The sequence below is a fragment of the Tinamus guttatus genome, unplaced genomic scaffold, assembly GCF_059628265.1.
Source record: "Tinamus guttatus ecotype Peru unplaced genomic scaffold, ASM5962826v1 Tinamus_guttatus_pri_ptg000155l, whole genome shotgun sequence".
Taxonomy (NCBI): Eukaryota; Metazoa; Chordata; class Aves; order Tinamiformes; family Tinamidae; genus Tinamus; species Tinamus guttatus.
The window spans coordinates 5,097,882-5,114,891 of record NW_028288689.1 but is presented as its reverse complement, the minus strand read 5'-3'; the positions used below and the strand labels follow the sequence as shown (position 1 = coordinate 5,114,891).

Sequence of the window (17,010 nt, the reverse complement as noted above, 5' to 3'; positions counted from 1 at the left end):
TTATAGTAGTTTTAATAAATTCTCATCCTCATAGCTCATATGTTTTGCACTATTTCCAGGAATCATACTCAACGAAAATTTCTTTTTGGTAAATGCAGGACAGAATAGCTGTATGTTCTTGTAATCAAGCCGTGCTGCATCCATCTCTTGACATTTCAGCCTGACCGCCAAGGCTGGGGTTTCAGGACTGAGCATCAGATGACTCTGTTAAAAGGATGGGGGTATGGGGAAACACTTAGTATGTATTTTTTAACTGCCCACCAACCCTTGCATTTTAAGGGATTTTAGACTAATGATTATGTCTTGAAGTGCAAAGCTTTTGATTCAAGTTTCAAGCGTTCCTGCAGTCTGTGTCTGCTGCCGTCAAGCAGAAAAGCACCCACTAGATCCTCCCGTGAGTTGTTTAATTTACAAGAAGCCTGATACCCTGCACGGTGCTCAGCACCACAGAGGCAGCAGTGTACAGAGCTGAACATAAGCTGTCTCCCATGGTGTGGTTTAGGATTACAAAACTAAACCCAAGCGCATCTTTGGAATCAAAATGCTAGATGGCCTGCAGAAACGCCTGCTCTCACTGCTTCACCCTGCGGGGCTGATATGTAACATAAATTAAAATAGTAATGGCTTTATGTGATTCCTCTTTTTCTTATAGAAAACGGCGTGTGGCCATAAAACGAGCAGCAGGATCGTTATCAGTCAGGGAAGGAGAGGCAGCCTATGAATGTCATCAATTCTCTCCAAACAAAATGCAGCTCAGGTTTAGGTTTTTATTGATTTTTCAAGTTCTTTTAAACCTGAACTTGTTCAGATCGTGCCTGGGGAAGCCTGGCCTGTTTGAGTTAGCACTTTCAGCCGAGGATTTTTGACTTTGACAGCTGCCTTTTACAATCGCAATTGACTTTCAAGGCTCTGGAAAAGTTTAAAACTACCCGTTGGTGGTTCTGCTCACCGGGCATCGCCGGCCTTGCCAGAGACAACTCTGCTGCTCCCATTATGAAATACGAAGTGAGCAGGCAGGTCTTGCGTGGCTGGCTCGGCCTTGGCAGCACTTTGATTACATACACATTTATGATTACTCCTGGTTCCTTGAAGCACAGAGATCAAGTTTCCTACCCCCTTTTATTAAAAGAGAAAAAAAAAAGCCTGAAAAGGACAGATTAGTTCACTGAGCCTAATTGGAAATGCATTTCATTAGAATGGGTCAGGGACCTAGTCACAAAGGTCTGGCAATCACAGTGTAATGGTGCATTAGGGAGCGCTTCTCACTGAGTATGGCCTACCCATTCCTTAATTAAAATGAAAATGATTTAAGCTGCTACTACTTTCCCCTGCTGTTTGTTTAACATAGTTAATAAAGATATCTATCTGGCAAGGTTCTCTCATACAAGGCTGCTATCAAGAATAACTCTTAGTGCTGTAGTCTTAAAAAATTGGTCTTGAAATGCCTTTCCAAAAACTCCTCTGTCGTTTGAATGCTGCAAGGTAGCGGCTGCTTTCATGAGACCCCTCTTCCTCGTTGCTGGAGTAAGTGCCAAATGGGAAAAAAGTGACTTTGGTGGAGCTCCTTGAAGCAGACCTCAGCAGCTCATTATGTGTGCTTTGAAAAAGATGATTTAACAGGTAGGCTTCTTAGACAAGGAATTAATCTCCCAAAAGAGGAGTAAAAACAGCAGAGATGAGTCCTGGGAGTCATTTGAAAAAGAGATGAACAAAAAACTTTGGCAAGTACTAAAATTGTGTGCAGGAGCTGGGAGATGACAGGAGAGAGTGCCAAGAATAGATTTTCCAAGAATCTCCGGTTGCTGCATTTATCAGGAGCTGCTTGCTGGAATATATTTTTATTTTATTGCAGGGTCAGAGGATTACAGAAGCAAATTCACCGGGAAGTGCTTCATGGACCTTGTCTGTCCTGAGAAGTGTCGCTGCGAGGGAACAATCGTTGACTGCTCTAACCAAAAACTAACCCGGTTGCCCAGTCACCTTCCCGAATATACCACTGATCTGTAAGTGCTGGTGGCCAGGATGTGGTCAGGAGGGCATGGTGGTTTCTAAGACCTCTTGTGGACTTCCCCTAAAAGGTTACAGACGGGAACCAAATCAAGGCTCCTTCCACCCTCATCCTTACAAGGACTAGGGAGGTTGACTTTAATTCAAAGAAGCACCACAGCTTCTCTCGTATTTCCTTAGCCATCACATTAAACATGGGGACAAGGAAGGAGGCATGGCCCTGCACCTGGGCTGTCCATGTAGCTTGTCTTGAAGTACTGGCCCATCATGTGGCCTGAGCTGGAGCTCTTCATATGGTGCATCCCTTCTGCCTTTGAGTGTGTTATCTTTGCATCTGATCATTGCTATTTATGAAATGGATCAACTCTTTTCACTGATATTCGTCATGAGGAACTCATTCCACGTCAGCAGTGCTTGCTACCTGGGTGAAGTGACTCTCACTGTGAGAGTTATCAAGGTTATCAGTAGATTATCAAGCTGCAACTATGCGATTTATCTGTTTTTTTGATATTCTTAGGAATTATGACTGCAATACATTTTTATATAAAGTATGAGAAAACAAGTTTATTACTTGGCAACTTAGATTATGATCTGAAGAGATACACAGCTTTCCTTTTGTGCTACTGTTCTCTTTATAGTATTAAGGTACTGTCTTCAAACTCCCACACAAATCTCGATCTGAAGTCTAGATAGAAAAAAAAAGAGAGATTTCTAGAAAGATAACAAAGTGTTTAAATAGAAAAAATGAGATGGATGTAATGAGAGACAGCATTTTGCATCCCAGACCTGCCAAGGCAGTGATCTTGGCAGTATTTTTGAAGTATTTTTGTGCAGCAGCCTTAGATGGGAAAGGGTCTGAAATCAGATCCCCTCTGTTTATATGTTCAGCCCTGCAGCTAGTGCCTGTCCACTGGCTTTGCGTGGGTCGGGTTTCACAACCCCTGTCTGGCACACTGAAAGAAGGCAGCGTTCTGGCACTGTCCTTTGGCATTATGCTCTTAAAGGAATTCTAAGATTTTATTACAGATAGTCTTATACATTCCCTTTCCTTCAGAGTTCAGCTCCCTTGACTGTGGGAGTCTGGGAGAGATGACAGTGCCGTGTTGAACAAAGGTCACAATTCTCTGTGTGGCTCTCTTGCGTGGCACAGGGCGATATCTAGAGAGATCTAGTCAAGCACTAAATGTCTTTTTATTTCTTCCCACCAGGCGTTTGAATGACAATGATATTTCTGTTTTGGAAGCTATTGGACTCTTCAAGAAATTGCCCAACCTCAGAAAAATGTAAGTTTGAGTCACTTGCTTGTTAGCTGTGCATTTAATAGAGTACATGCTGCCCTGTACTGTGTGGAAGGAGGAAGGGATGAAGCTTTTCTAGTTTAGTGTCACAGTAGCAGAACTCATTTTTTAACGTGAATTTAAAGGAACTGTTTGAGTCCCTGTTAGGCCCAGGTAATCAGCAACAGAGGAGTATTCTTTAGGACTCTTTAGGCTGCTACTCGTGTAGAACAGAGAATCAAGCAGCTAATGCAGAGATCAGTGTTTCTGTGTACATTTAATAGGAGCTGTGTTTTGGAAAGAGGATCAAAATTAGACATCCCTTGATCAGTTTTCTAAAGGGATATTTAAAATGTTAACCCCATTACTCCATATCACATGACGTACAAAGTCTTCTGTACTGTTTTCCTTTCAGTAACATTTCATTGCCTCTGCTAGACTGAGGGTAGCTGAGGCTTTCTGTCCCGTGCTGAGGCCGCGCATGGTGTTGGCCATCTGGAGCTCCCTGGCCACTCGAGGCCGTGTCTCAGGTGGTCAGGGAGGATCAGGGAGGATCACTGGAGGTCTCGGGGCTCGTGGGCACGAGTGCTGCGGCGGGCCCGGCCGCTGGGCCGCGTCTGGGCACACAAGGGCCATCACACACGGGGGTTAATCATGTCCTGCAGCCTAGAACTTTATGAGCGAGATGTAAGTCAACATTACAGTGCACTTGGAAAGAGTTGCTGCTGTTGGGGCACCCCATTGTCCTGGATATATAGGTGCCTAGTGGAAAACTCATGGCGTATAAGGGGATATACAAATGGAAAAGCATTTTTCCCTTCAGGCCTTAAGAATTCAGGTTTTGAAAAACAGTAAGATGTAATAGCTGGGGTCGTGCCTTGGGTTCAAGCTGCAACTTGCTGCAGGCAGGTCCTGGGCACCCCTGTGGGGCTCCAGCCAGGGGCACCTTGGCAAGCTCCGTGGCTATGGGCGAGCGCAGCAGGAAGCAGCTACGCCGGGTCTGCAAGAGCTGGTTTCCTGTGAAACACAAACACCTTTCTGCTCTATTTCTTGGCAGGAGATGAGACCCCGGAGTGCAGGTGCATGGCTGATTTCTGACAGAGAGATGCAGCCGTGCCTTGTGCTTTGTAAAAACGTGGGATCTGCTCTGGGTTTTTAGTGGCAGCCTCCAGGCAGGAAGCTCTTTGGCTACCTTTTATAGCCAAGCTCATTTCTTGGCTTCTTCCTGATGTTGTAAGGAGCTACCATGATTTGAATGCAGGAGTCTCCTCCCAAGGATGCTGCTGCAGGTCAGGCAGTAACGTTTCAGCCATAGCCCCCTCAGCGGCCGCTTCCTGAAAAGCTGCAGTTGCACCTTGGCTTCCTGATCTACCTCAGTCCATTTGTGGAGGGTCTGCGTTGCCAGAACAGACAAACACCCCCGTCTTTCCTGTACGTTGTTATTCAGCAGCAGCATCCTGCTAATTACCAGCCTGCTAATTACAAGCAGGACAGGGGTTAGTGCCACTTACTGCTGCTCTTACACATTAAGGAGGAAAAACCCTCATCAGGCTGCTATTTCCAGGTGTATAGGGGACACAAATTTCTACTGTTGCTTGATGGGCAATATTGATGTAGCTTTATCAGCCTAAGATTTAACACACTTCATGTGCAAAATGAAATTGAATCCCTGATAAAGTTTGCAGACTAGAAGTCATTTAAAAAACAGAATCTCAAGTTTCTTCAGGAAGTCTAAGTAATTTCTGTCCTTGGAAATAGCTATTACCTGCTATTCTTTCCCCTGCACATAAATTTTGCCAGAGCAATTGAAGTTACAGTCATCTGTCACTTGTTACACAGTAACAGACTTTATTTTGTGGTGGGGGAAAAAAGAGATTTCTCAGTGAAGTTTTGGGAAGGGCTCTACCTTCCAGACAGCCAGACTGTTGAGAGAAGCTGTGAAACTTTCTCAGCAAATGTTTTTCCTCCAGAAGGTTGCAACCGTTGTGTTTTTCTTTCTAAAAATATAATCAAAATCTCCAACCCGCCACAGACTGACAGACTCTAGGGAAAGCCCCACACAGAAGATGCTGTTAAAACACCCAAGCTGCACGCTGTAATAAGAGCACGAGTCTTCAGTGCGGGGCTGTGCTTTGGGGGTTGTGTCCATAACGCAGTGAGGAAGAGCAAGAGAAAATGTTAAAATAGACCCAGCAGCACTGGATGCAAGTTTTGATTAAGCCTGAATAGAATGCAGCTCGGTTTTTCATAGCTGTGCTGAAGTTAGGAAATCAACAGAAATATTATTATAAATTTCAGCTGTAAACAGGTCAGCCTGGCGAGTGAGCTGTGCGAACAATGTCACCTTGATAACTTCCTAGGGCTGCGCGTTTCCTAGCGAGCACCCCGCGAGAAGTAAACCCGGGGCTTTCCAGATGATTTCTGTTGACCTCTTGCCCAAAATATTAGTCTGGAAACAGGCTTCATCTTTATCAGCAGAGTAATCAGGGAGTTCCTAAGGAAACAAAAGCCGTCTTCAGTGACCAGGTTGGCTGTAGGTTCCCCTTTGGGTCCTGCCAGACCCTGGTTATCTTAAGACGTACTCAAGACTCATTTTCTTTCCTGCTGTCTTCCTTCATTTCCAGTGGAATTCCTGACAGTGGCTTAGCTTGCCTAAGGGATGGGGCCTTTTTATAATGTGAGTTTGCTATATGGGACATTTCTTCTGATAGGAAAACATTGTTTTCTTTGCCAAGTGCCATGGTCACGTTTAAAATATTACTTTAATGTTGGGAAAGATGGGCTGGGGCTGTCTGAGTTGCAGAGCAGGCAGAAGTTTCACTGGATTTATTTTTCAAGGTTTTATCGGCAGTTGACTATTTTTGCTAATAAATTTGGGCTGCAAAGTATATAATTTCTCAAATCTACTCTTCTAGTAGATATGTAGATAGTAGATCAGACCTTAGGGAGGGTAGGTTTTTGAAGTGAGTAACTGCTATCATCTATCAATTTTTGGTTGTGTTCTGATAAGAAACACTTCAGTTGAGGAAGACCAGTAGAAATCCAGCTTGGCAGAACGTCTGTGGCGATGCTGAGCTTCCTGGCACTGCGGAGCGGTGCCTTTACCTGCTTAGTAGCATAAAGCTTGTCTTTTTTCTGGCTTACGGTTTTTGTTTTCACCATAGCCTTTAATACCAGATTTTTTGATCATTTTCATGGGAAACTGTATGTAAAGAGCATGTATGTATGTAAACAGGCTCTTGTGAAACTACTAGTGCATTTCTGGATGATTTCTGGATGTTGTTAAAACCGTCAGGCTTGCTGAGGTTGCGGGTCTGCAGGAGTTCTTGGGCTGCCCTTCACACAGGTTGGACTCTGCAGTTTGCAATTTATGGCCAGTCTTCCTCCCAGCTGTTCACTTTTTCCATCTTGAGTATCTGATCATCCATTAAGGCTGCACCCATTTCTTAATATATGTAACTAAATATCCTTTAGATAGTAAAAACTAATGAAAAATAACTGCAAGTATAGATCAGTTAGCAAGCTGTGAATCAAAGATCAAACTCTTGGTCTGTTATAATAATTCCTTTTCCCTTCCTTTCGTGAACATTTGCTTATTTGTTCATTTATTTTTGTGAAAAGATGCATCATGGGGTGATCTTTACTACGAAAGGAATCACTAGGAGTAATTATTTATGCCAAGATTCAAAAGAGATGCTAAGCTATAAATCTTTCCAGTAGATAGTAGTTGAGCCACAAAATCAAATGCATGCGTCAGAATATCCTTGGTGGGCTCGCTTTGACATTGAACATGAACTCTACACATGAGTGTTAGCACAATATACACAAATTCTGCACAGCAAAACCTGCATGTACGTATTTAGAAGCACTTTTGCTTCGTTTTTGGCTGATTGCTGGCGTGTTCCTATTCCTTCTGATCCCAGACCGGGCAAGAGGTGATGGGCCATGCGCGTACGGCCGGTGCCTGGCAGTCGCTCAGCAGATATAAACCAGCCTGCTCAAGCTTCCCACATGAAACATATCTCCAAGAGTCCTTTTTTTTAAATTAAGTGATGACTTCTGCAAAGAGCAAGATCCCCAGTAATCATATCTGAGGCCAAGTTGTCCTGCTGCCATGTCTTCTATCAACTTGTATCCCAACAAAATCATCAGCTTTTCCGAGCAGAGTCCGGACGCTTTTCTGAGATAGTCCGGACGCTGATTTGCTGCTTTGTCATTTGGTTTACATCACCTGGAATTGGATTTTGAAACTATTACTCAGGCTCAGTGTGTAGTGGGATCACTTCTGGAATAAGGTGTCAGTCAAAGTGAGCAATAGCTTTGAAGTTTGGTGTCTTCTTAGGACCAGGAGAACATCTTTTACTTTCTCTTTTTTAGTGCAGACGGTAAAGCAAAAAATGACATCATAAGCCTAAATAAATTGGATTATTCATTATAATCTATACAGGGCATCATTGTAGATGCTTGAAGGACTAAGATTCAAAGTTTTACTCTGTAAACACTTTAAATAATTAAAATGTATTTATTTATATACATTTTGTCATTCAGAAGTTTTTTGTTTGCTAGATTTTTCACAGATATGAAATATTCAGAAGAAAATTCATTTTGCATTTCCTCAGAACTTCATTTGACTTTCTAGATTGAAGTTCTGCAGTGCTGATTTTTAAGCAAACATCTTGAGACTGGGTGCACAGAGTAAATATTTAGAAAATGAAGCTGCGTGTCGCTGTAGATGCGATTGAGAATTAAGTGATGCTCATTTCATTTTGAATGCCGGGGTTAAATTTAAGTGTCTGGGAGTTTGTGAGTGCATGTATCATAGTTTGTATCACATCTGTGTTGCCCAGTTCTGTGTGGTACTTCAGTGCAGTACCATGCAGAAGTGGGCAAGGTGCTGGTACACTAGGTAAACGTGGCCCCGTGATCAGTGCGCGGCCTCCATTTCCGTGGTAGTGGCCGTTCGTTACCTCACCCTGGCCACACGAGCGCCCAGTTGCCAGCAGGGTCCGTAGCTTCCTGCTGGGGATGAGACATTGCAGAGCCCCTGTAAGGTCTGGTGAGAGGATGCAGTTCTTCTAATCTTTCTCTTCCAGACATGGGTGATCCAGGGGTTTTTGGAGGTGTAAAGGGAGCTGGAGGGAAGTTTGCTGCTTTATGTTTGAGCCCCCGAGGGCTGCGTTTGCTGAGTGCTGCTCTCCCTACATGATGGCTTAAAGGCAGATGCACAGTCTCCTTCCACAGGGATGATGTCTGTTTGGAGTAAAATTCGTCTCTCATTGTGACCTGTTTCTCCCTCCAGAAACCTGAGCAACAGTAAGATCAAGGAGATCCGGGAGGGCACGTTCGATGGGGCCTCAGGAGTGCAGGAGCTCATTCTGACAGAGAATCAACTGGAATCGGTGCATGGACGGATGTTTAGAGGCCTCACAGGACTAAAGACACTGTAAGTGCAAAGACTTGTTCTCTGGTGTTCCCTAACTTGAGCTGGAGTGCTCAAGGTCATCAGGGCCTGCTAAAAATCCCTGGATTCAGGGTCTGAGACAGGGTCTTGTGTCACTGACACTGGAGTTTTTCATATATTTGAAGTGGTGGGCAGATTTGCGATTAATCTCTGTGGAAACAGGTGTTTTCAAGAGGTGCAGGAACAACTTGATGGTGAACATGTCATGGACCAAACTTAGATACTTGTAATCATTTAATTTTATTAGAGCAATATTTCCTATGGAAAAAAGGACATGGAGGAAGGTACATGCCTGTCTAGTAGTCCAACCCTACACTCCCCTTTCCCTTTGCAAGTGGAAATCATTAGCCTGTTTTACGCAGACTTTGGAGGATAGGCCTGCAGATCCTGCAAGTAACCTGAAAGTGGCAGTGAGGGGGAAGGACAGACTCAAGGTACTGCTGCCACCAAGAGACGAGTGGAGCTGAGCCCCATGGAGGTGGGCACTGCCACCTGCAGCCCCTGGTGCACAAGGCCTTGCAGCTGCACAGGTGCAGCTGGCACCTGCCTTTGGACCAGCCACCACGTGCTCTTTCTTGGCCATAGAGAGGCCCCTGCTTGGATGCAGTGTCTTTGTGGTTGGGCTTGGAGAGGCCCTGCAGAAGGCAGCGTTAAGAAATCAGTTTAGTATTTTGTTTGCACTCAGCCCAACTTCGTTGTAATTTGCTTTAGAACACTATCATTCTTACATAAACTGATAAGAACTATTTGTTTTCCTTTTAAAAAAATATTTTCCTTTTCAAAATGGTGCTGGGACAAAGTAATGTGAGAGCATGGAAAAAGAAGGCAAAGGAGGATCCCGGGGTAGCATCTAATCCATCCCTCTCCTCCATCCTGAGGAGCAAGCAGGGACTGGGCTTTGGGTGATGCAAAGGCTGGTGCCTGTGATCTGAACCTAATAAATATCTGCTCCTGCACAATCTCCCTGCTGCAGAAACAAAGAACTTGGTTATGTGGCTGCTCTCAGTAAATACGCACTCGGGTGCCAAAGGCAATTTAAAATCTGCTATTTATTCATTAGTAGCAAATGCTTCTTATGTTGCAAAGTATCATAGCACATTTCCTTCTTTCCTTACTCAGGTGTAAAATGAAATCCAACCTTCACCTGGAGGACTTTGGCCTGTAGTGACAAATAGGGAACTTGTCTTTTGCTGTTCCTTTAGCATTATTTTTCTGTAGTTACAGCCATCTGTTCTTTGATTTAATGTATGCATTGTACTAAGGGAATTTAAAATACTGTCCACAGATACTAAATTAATTTTCATGCCATAAAGCAGCCTGTGGCAGTGCTCCTAAACAAAATTCAGCATTTTTTAATAAAAAGATACTTAACATTCAAGCTATCCTGCTGACCTGACCTACATTTCCCCCTAGCTGATAAAGCAGTCTAAATATACGCAGCATGAAATGAGGATTCATAAGTATAAGTTTTCCTTCAGGAAGGGCACGCAGTGCATGGTGTACTGTGGTATAAATCCACAGGTTTTTGGCTTGAGGGACATACATTTCTATCCATTAATCAGCATCGAGCATAAATATTCAGGCCTTTGACAAAGAGGCCACATTGACGATACCGGAGTCCAAATTTTAAAAAGACTGGATGTTTCCTGAAATGTAATAAATCACTGTGAAAGATGGGTTGGCATCCGATCTTCCCATCTAGCAGAACTTCTGGCTAATGCTTCACGTATGGAACTGAGGAAACGTTTCCTACTGCTTCTGGCTGTGAATTTCCAGAGGTGACCTAAGCCCGTGAGGGCCCTACTCACCTGGCCTAGGTACCTCCCTCAGTTACCAGCTGGTGCCCTGTGGAGCCCGTGTTCCAGACCTGGCTCTCCGCCAGCCTCGTGCCTTTGTGTCCTGCCCCGCGGTTCTTTCCTGACCTGGTTGCAGCGCCTGTTACGACACCAGAACTCTGGAGACGGTACTGGCCCTGATAACCGTATTTAGGGGACACTGATGTAAAAGAAAGCTTTTTATGTCCAGGTCGTTAGCAGCAAGTGTCTGTGATTACAGAGTGGATTTCCTCCCAGCTGCATCTAATCTCCCTTTGGCCTTTTTTAAGTGTCTATTGATGTAGTATCTAAATGCCCAGCTGGCTGATACCAATATGAGGTTTAAATCCAGATTTCTAGAGGAGTCTGAATTCCTTTTTCGCTGCATGGATTTGGTGCCAAAGAATTAACCCTCCTCAGGTCAGAACATCAATTCAAGGCGGCAGCAGGAAGAGCTGTAGATACTTTGTGCATCCCTGGTGATAGACTGTAATTGCTGAGTACTATTTCACCCAGGAAGGAATATCACAACACAGAGATGGTCACGTCAATAGGTCTGACACTTACACAAAGTGTAAGGAATGACCCTTGAGCCTTTTTAGCTAGGAGGAGACCCTGGATACTGTGGCCTTGTGGATGAATTAGGCTTGCTCGTCAAGGACATTGTTACCATAACAACTCAGAGATGCATCTTCCAAAACACAGCACTGATCCATCTGGTACAAGCTCTGAGCAAAGAGCATTTGAGAGGATGGCAACTGCTTTCTCTCTCATCGTTAATGAGTTTAATGAGATTTCAGAGGTTGCTTTTGCTCTGGAAAATTTTCCAAAGCTATTCCTTGACTTATGCTAGGAATGCTGCTTTCTTCTTACTATTACAGCATAGATTACAAAAAGGTGTATGATAGGAACATGCTAGTCCCTATCAAACAAATGGTCTCTGAAATACAGCGTATGTTGCTCTTAGATACCTAGTAAGTTCAAGCACTTGGGTGTTATTACAAACTTGTCACTAGTCATAATTTCGCTTACGTACTAATTTCAAACGCGTAATTCCCAACAGCTTCTGATTTTCGTTTTGTGAAACAAATGAGTTTTAAATTCAAGATTTCATGAATTCATTCAACATCTACATGAGTGTGGTACTTGAGCAATCAGGGCAGAGTCCAGTGCTTGCCTAGGATCCATTGATCATCCCCTCGTCTCCTGAAATTAGACCCCTTCCCGACTGTTCCCATTGCCTGTTTTAATCCTCACAGGATGCTGAGGAGCAACTCGATCAGCTGTATAAACAACGACACCTTTGCGGGCCTGAGCTCCGTGAGGCTGCTCTCCCTGTACGACAACCACATCAGCACCATCACCCCTGGAGCCTTCAGCACACTGGTCTCTTTGTCTACCATGTAAGTTATCTTCCTGCGCCTCAAACGTGTCACAATAGCATTATTCCATGCTCTCCTTTTAGGAAAACAGCGTTTGGGTTTCAAAATCAAAATGTTTAATTATTCATCTGTGGAGAAAGAAAAAAAGAAAATACATCCTACTGAAACTGCAGGTTTGAAGGCCTCAGAAGAACTTTTGTATCAGATGCCTGAGAAAGCCTGGTCGTTGCCGGCCTCAGGCAAGGTGACTGCTGGTTACCCCAGCTTACCGCAACGGCTCACATAAAACAACCTCTCCATGGTCACAAATGAAGAGCCAGTCATACACTGTAGCTCTCTCTGAGGCTGCCTTAGTTTCCATTAGAGTCTAATTTTGGAAGAAAACTATTGGATTTCAGTTAAATTATTTAAATATCAGGGGAATATCGGGGGAAAAAAAGCAGTCATTCTGAACATGATTCTGAAGATCCCTACTTCAGCTTTTCTGATAATTCTCTTCAATTTCTCAACATCTCTCTGAAGTATTGCCCTTATTTTTCAAGTATTTTTTTCAATTCTTTTCATAGTGTGTCCATTTTAATGAAGTACAGGCTGATAAATATGGAGTGAGTGTCCGGCCTTTGTTTCCAGCTGTGAAAGGGAAGCCTGATGGAGCTGTTAATGGAAGCTGTCTGCTTAATTCCATTCACATTGCGCTGAAAACACATCCTAATTGTCCAACCAAAACAAACTTCTGGTGCTATCACATTTCTGGTTTTGAAAGTAGATTCCATTGTGTTTTGCTCGCGGCATCCGTTTTTAAAGGCTTTGGGGAAGATGGAAGTGCCGAGTCTCAGCTGTTTAGTTTCTCACACTTTCATTTTTTTGTTAATAACCTTTCAGCAGCAAATCAGGTCTGGCAGGAGCTCAGTGCAGCATAAAGAAACCAGACTCCTCTTCCACTTCTTTTTACTAGCCCTAAAGCCTCTTGAAGCTGATGGACAGACACACAAACACAGCCACATATTTATACTCACTATTTTCAAGTCACAGGTCAGATCAGGTAGTACTGGCCAAAAGCTGCTCCCCGTTGTGCTGCAAGCCATGCCCACGGCCTGCCTGCTTCCTGCTCCAGGGACTCTGTTCCCTTCCATTGGTCCCTCTGTAGCTGTGATTCTCCAAATTAGTCCATCAATTCCCTGCCCTGTTTGCACTGAAGTGTCTTTGTCATGCCTTTTAGAAGACAGCCAATTTTCTTCTTTGCATGTATCATTCAGCTGCAGATAAAGGAAATTACATTTTCTAGCAACAGCAGTTAAAGCTGCTGCTAATGAGACTGCACTGCTCTGGCCCTGGCTGTTAGACCCGGGTTGCTTGTGGCAGGTTCCTAGCTATGCCTTGATGAGAAGGGTTGTTCTTTGACAAATTTTCACTGTGTTTGATCTGTCCTCCAATAAAGTCAGGAGAAAGAATGCTATTGACTTCTTGATTCTGTTGACCTTGATTCAAATCCAAAATGATATTTCAGATAAAAATGCAAAACACAGACGTGTTAATTTTCTAGCAGAGCTCCATTGTAGGTGGTTATATCGAATAACAACACTAATGAAGACGTATTGTATGACCACTTTCCTGTCCAGCCCACACTTTGAGAGTTAGTGAGCTCTTTGCAATGACTCATTTGTGCATCTATTAATATGAGCCACATATTCATACTAAATTTAACCTTTCTTTCCATTTTTATCTTGACGTATTTGCAGAACGTTAGACAGTGCAGCTCCCTTTGTTGCTCCTTGAGAGTCAGCCTCGTTGATAATATCGTGGACAGCTCTGAAAATAGTGCCAAGGCTATAATGATGTTCAACAGGGGAAAAATACCTATTTTGCAAAGTATTCCAAAAAAAAAGTGTTTTTTTAAATTATTTGTTACTAGTTAAATAGATATTGGTTTCAAGTGTGCCTGTACTTCTGAATACCCGTTGCTCAGCAATTGTCTTCAGTCCTTGGGCAGTCAAGTGGGCCTGTTTGCAAGCAGAACTGGTTTTCCATGAATTAAACATGTCACATTTCTAATATAAACTTAGCTTAAATTCTAGTTACATTTCCTGCCTAATTTCAACAATATCCAGATGCGTTTGCATGTGTTTTTCTAAAAGGCCACCAGAATTCATTTAAATATTTAATATTCTATGACTTGCAAATTTTAACAGAGTTACTTGTAATTGGAGATGTGTTTTTCTTTCCTCAAGATTTCTGTTCACCCTTCCTTTTAAAAATGTGCCTATATCCATGATGAAACACTTGCAAAGTTAATGTTAATAAGATGGCTTTGCTAAAAGCTTGATTGCCCTGTTTCTATGTGAGTGGCTGAATCATTATTTTAGGTGTAGGAAGTCTGATTGCTAATTACTAATTTTTATAGCTTTTTTACTGCCCAGCATTATCGTTTGTGATTTAAGAACTCTTTTTGAATAACCACATTCAAAGATAAGGCTTCTGCAACTCAGTGGCTTCTCGCAGCTTTCAGTTGCTTGACATGTTAATTAGGGAAGTTCTTGCCAAATGTCACGCATTAGAGATCCTTGATTTTATGCATTTTATTAAAACGAATCAAAATCTGCCATGGAAGCAGCATGTATGTTGGTGTATGTGCCAGCTTCATAATATGTAAAGGGAAAAAATGTTTTTAAATTTAATCTAAATTTTAATTTAAATTTTCATTAGTATTAGAATTTTAAAAACCAAGCTACTCAAGGCAGCTGGGGAAAGAATTGAGGTGGTGCCGAAGTGACGGGGAGATGGGTGTAACATGTGAAAAGGCAGATTTGTTCTTTATTTGCGGTTAGTTGCATTTCAAAAGAAATAATTTGTTTCTCTGTTTATTTGCTCTGTGTGTAGAAATTTAACGGGAGCATTTTGTAGTTTGAACACGTCTTGGCAGGTTTTTGCTGTGTCCCCAGAAGGGGCTGTGGGTGCGCAGAGCGGCGCGCGCGGGGCCGTGCGTTACCCGCGAGCTGGTCGCACTCACCTGCCGGTTGCATCCACTTGTGGCTCGCTCCCTTCTGTGGCTCTGGGGCCGGGGAGCTGTTGTGTGAACGTGATCTCACTCTTTACCAGCAGCAGAACAAACGGCCTTTGAAGCTTTGGTTCACGTAGCTTTGGAGGTTTGAGCACTTCATTTAAACCCTCTGCCTATGCCAAAGTGTGTCAGTATGGAAAATATACAATGCATCCTGCATGTGGTCCCATCATGGATTAAAGGAACTGAAAAGCAATTCGGCAGGAATATAACCAGGCTTGGAGCGATGCTTCCAGGGCTTGTCTGCACGTTCTGTGAAAACCTCCCTGTAACCCATCCGCTTTGTGACCTTCGCACAGTAAATTAGCCTTGCTGCTGAGTCCAAGGCAACGTGACTCGGTGGGCTTGTTTCTACCGTCAAACTTTATGCTAAATTTTCTCCCTTCCAGTCGTCTGTCTACGTAGCACTCGATAGCTCGTGCTGGATCCCCGTGCAGCTACATGCCCCCACCCCAGGCTATGGCAGTGACTGAGGCGCGCTTTCCAGCGGGGCGTTGAGCAGCTGTAAATCACGTTGCGGGTTTGCAGTACTGGCCCAGGACCTGTGTAACTTGGGAATTGCCTTGGCTTGTTTCCTTACTGCCCCATCTCAGCTGCAGCAGCTGCTTTTGTGTTCAGCGCTGCTGCGCTCTGGAGGAATGGCTTGGCTCAGAGCCAAACGCGATGTCTGACTGTGGCCGTGGCGTTGTGAGAGTATCTTGCAGTTGAGGACTTCTAAGGTCTTCTGCACGTGCTGCTCGAACCGTGTGTGAGCAGAACCTGCTTCATTAGGGCCTTAAACATTTTCATCTTCAAAATGTGCTGTCCTGCAGTGGAATTTCATTATCATCTCTTGTTCCCTCCCAGAGAGGAGACAACCCTCAGATGTTCTCACGTGTGACAGGAGAATTCCTTCAGCGGTAGCTCCAATACCTCATTTTGCAGACATAGGGCTCTGACAGCTCATTTTTCTTCCACGAGGCAACCCAGGGCTGAGGCCATGGATTCTCCCTGGCTTTATATGTAAGAGAGTTGATCTCTGTTTCACCAGGAACATCAGCCTCTTCCCTTCATCTGAAGTTCAAACATAAAAAAATCTTAGTCACAAATTTTATATACGTTTCGGTACAGGACCCCATTAACATTTTTATTCTGAAGGCTCTCAGCTCTTATTCTAGTTAGCTTAGGAAGACGTTTGCTTAAAAGAAATGTCACCTTACACTCCTTTAATCCCCAGGACCACAAGCTATTAAGAAATACAAATGAGTAATACTTTTCCTGTGCTGACTTTATCTCTGATAGAGGTGCTCCGCTGAGAAATTGCTCTAGCCTCAGTGTTTTCACTGTCTGATGCCAGGGTAGATAGGGCTTTTCTTTCCTCAAAGCTGCCAGCCTGAGCTATGCCACGAGCCGAGTGGCTACCTAGGGTCTGCCCAAGGCAGCCAGGGCTGCAGCTGGGAGGTATTTGGGGAGCTCTGGCTCTGGCTTCACAGCATTCACAGGCCAGTGGGTCGCCTGCTTTTCACTGCAGATGTGCTGAGCTTAGTAGGCTGGATGAGGAGCAGATGGGAAACAGCCTATGTGTATTTGTATGTGTGTGTGCATATATATACATATATATATATATATGTAGTGTTCTATCCTCACTACTTCTGTATAGCATGACTAGATTCTATCCGCAGCATTCCCTGAGAAATCACACTGAAGGTCATGGATATGTGGATGTAATGTGTGAGATTTGATTTGAGTATGAGCTGTAGCTTCAGTCAAAATATACCATAAACACAGCTCTGGTGCTGATAAAACTATGTCTAAGCAATTTGAGCAGTAAGTGCTTTGGTTTATATATATAGGTATGTATATATATGTGTGTGTGTATATATATGCATGTGTGTATGTTATAATTACAGTCCCGATCCCAAAATAAAATCTGTGTGGAAGCTGCCTAATGTGTGGAACAGAGCAGGATCTCACTGAAACAGATGGCAGGAAGGAGGTCGGCTTGGAACCCATCATCTTTCCGTCGTTGCTT

General features: G+C 43.6%; 1 protein-coding gene across 1 annotated transcript in view; it reads left to right on the top strand.

Moving 5' to 3' along the window:
• The window catches only part of SLIT3 (slit guidance ligand 3), a 353,962-nt gene that overhangs the window by 257,415 nt on the left and 79,537 nt on the right, over positions 1 to 17,010 (top strand). The window contains exons 15-18 of the mRNA XM_088522712.1: positions 1,853 to 2,003; positions 3,216 to 3,290; positions 8,584 to 8,727; positions 11,819 to 11,962. Coding sequence (XP_088378838.1) covers positions 1,853 to 2,003; positions 3,216 to 3,290; positions 8,584 to 8,727; positions 11,819 to 11,962 — 514 coding nt within the window. The remainder of the gene's footprint in view (positions 1 to 1,852; positions 2,004 to 3,215; positions 3,291 to 8,583; positions 8,728 to 11,818; positions 11,963 to 17,010) is intronic.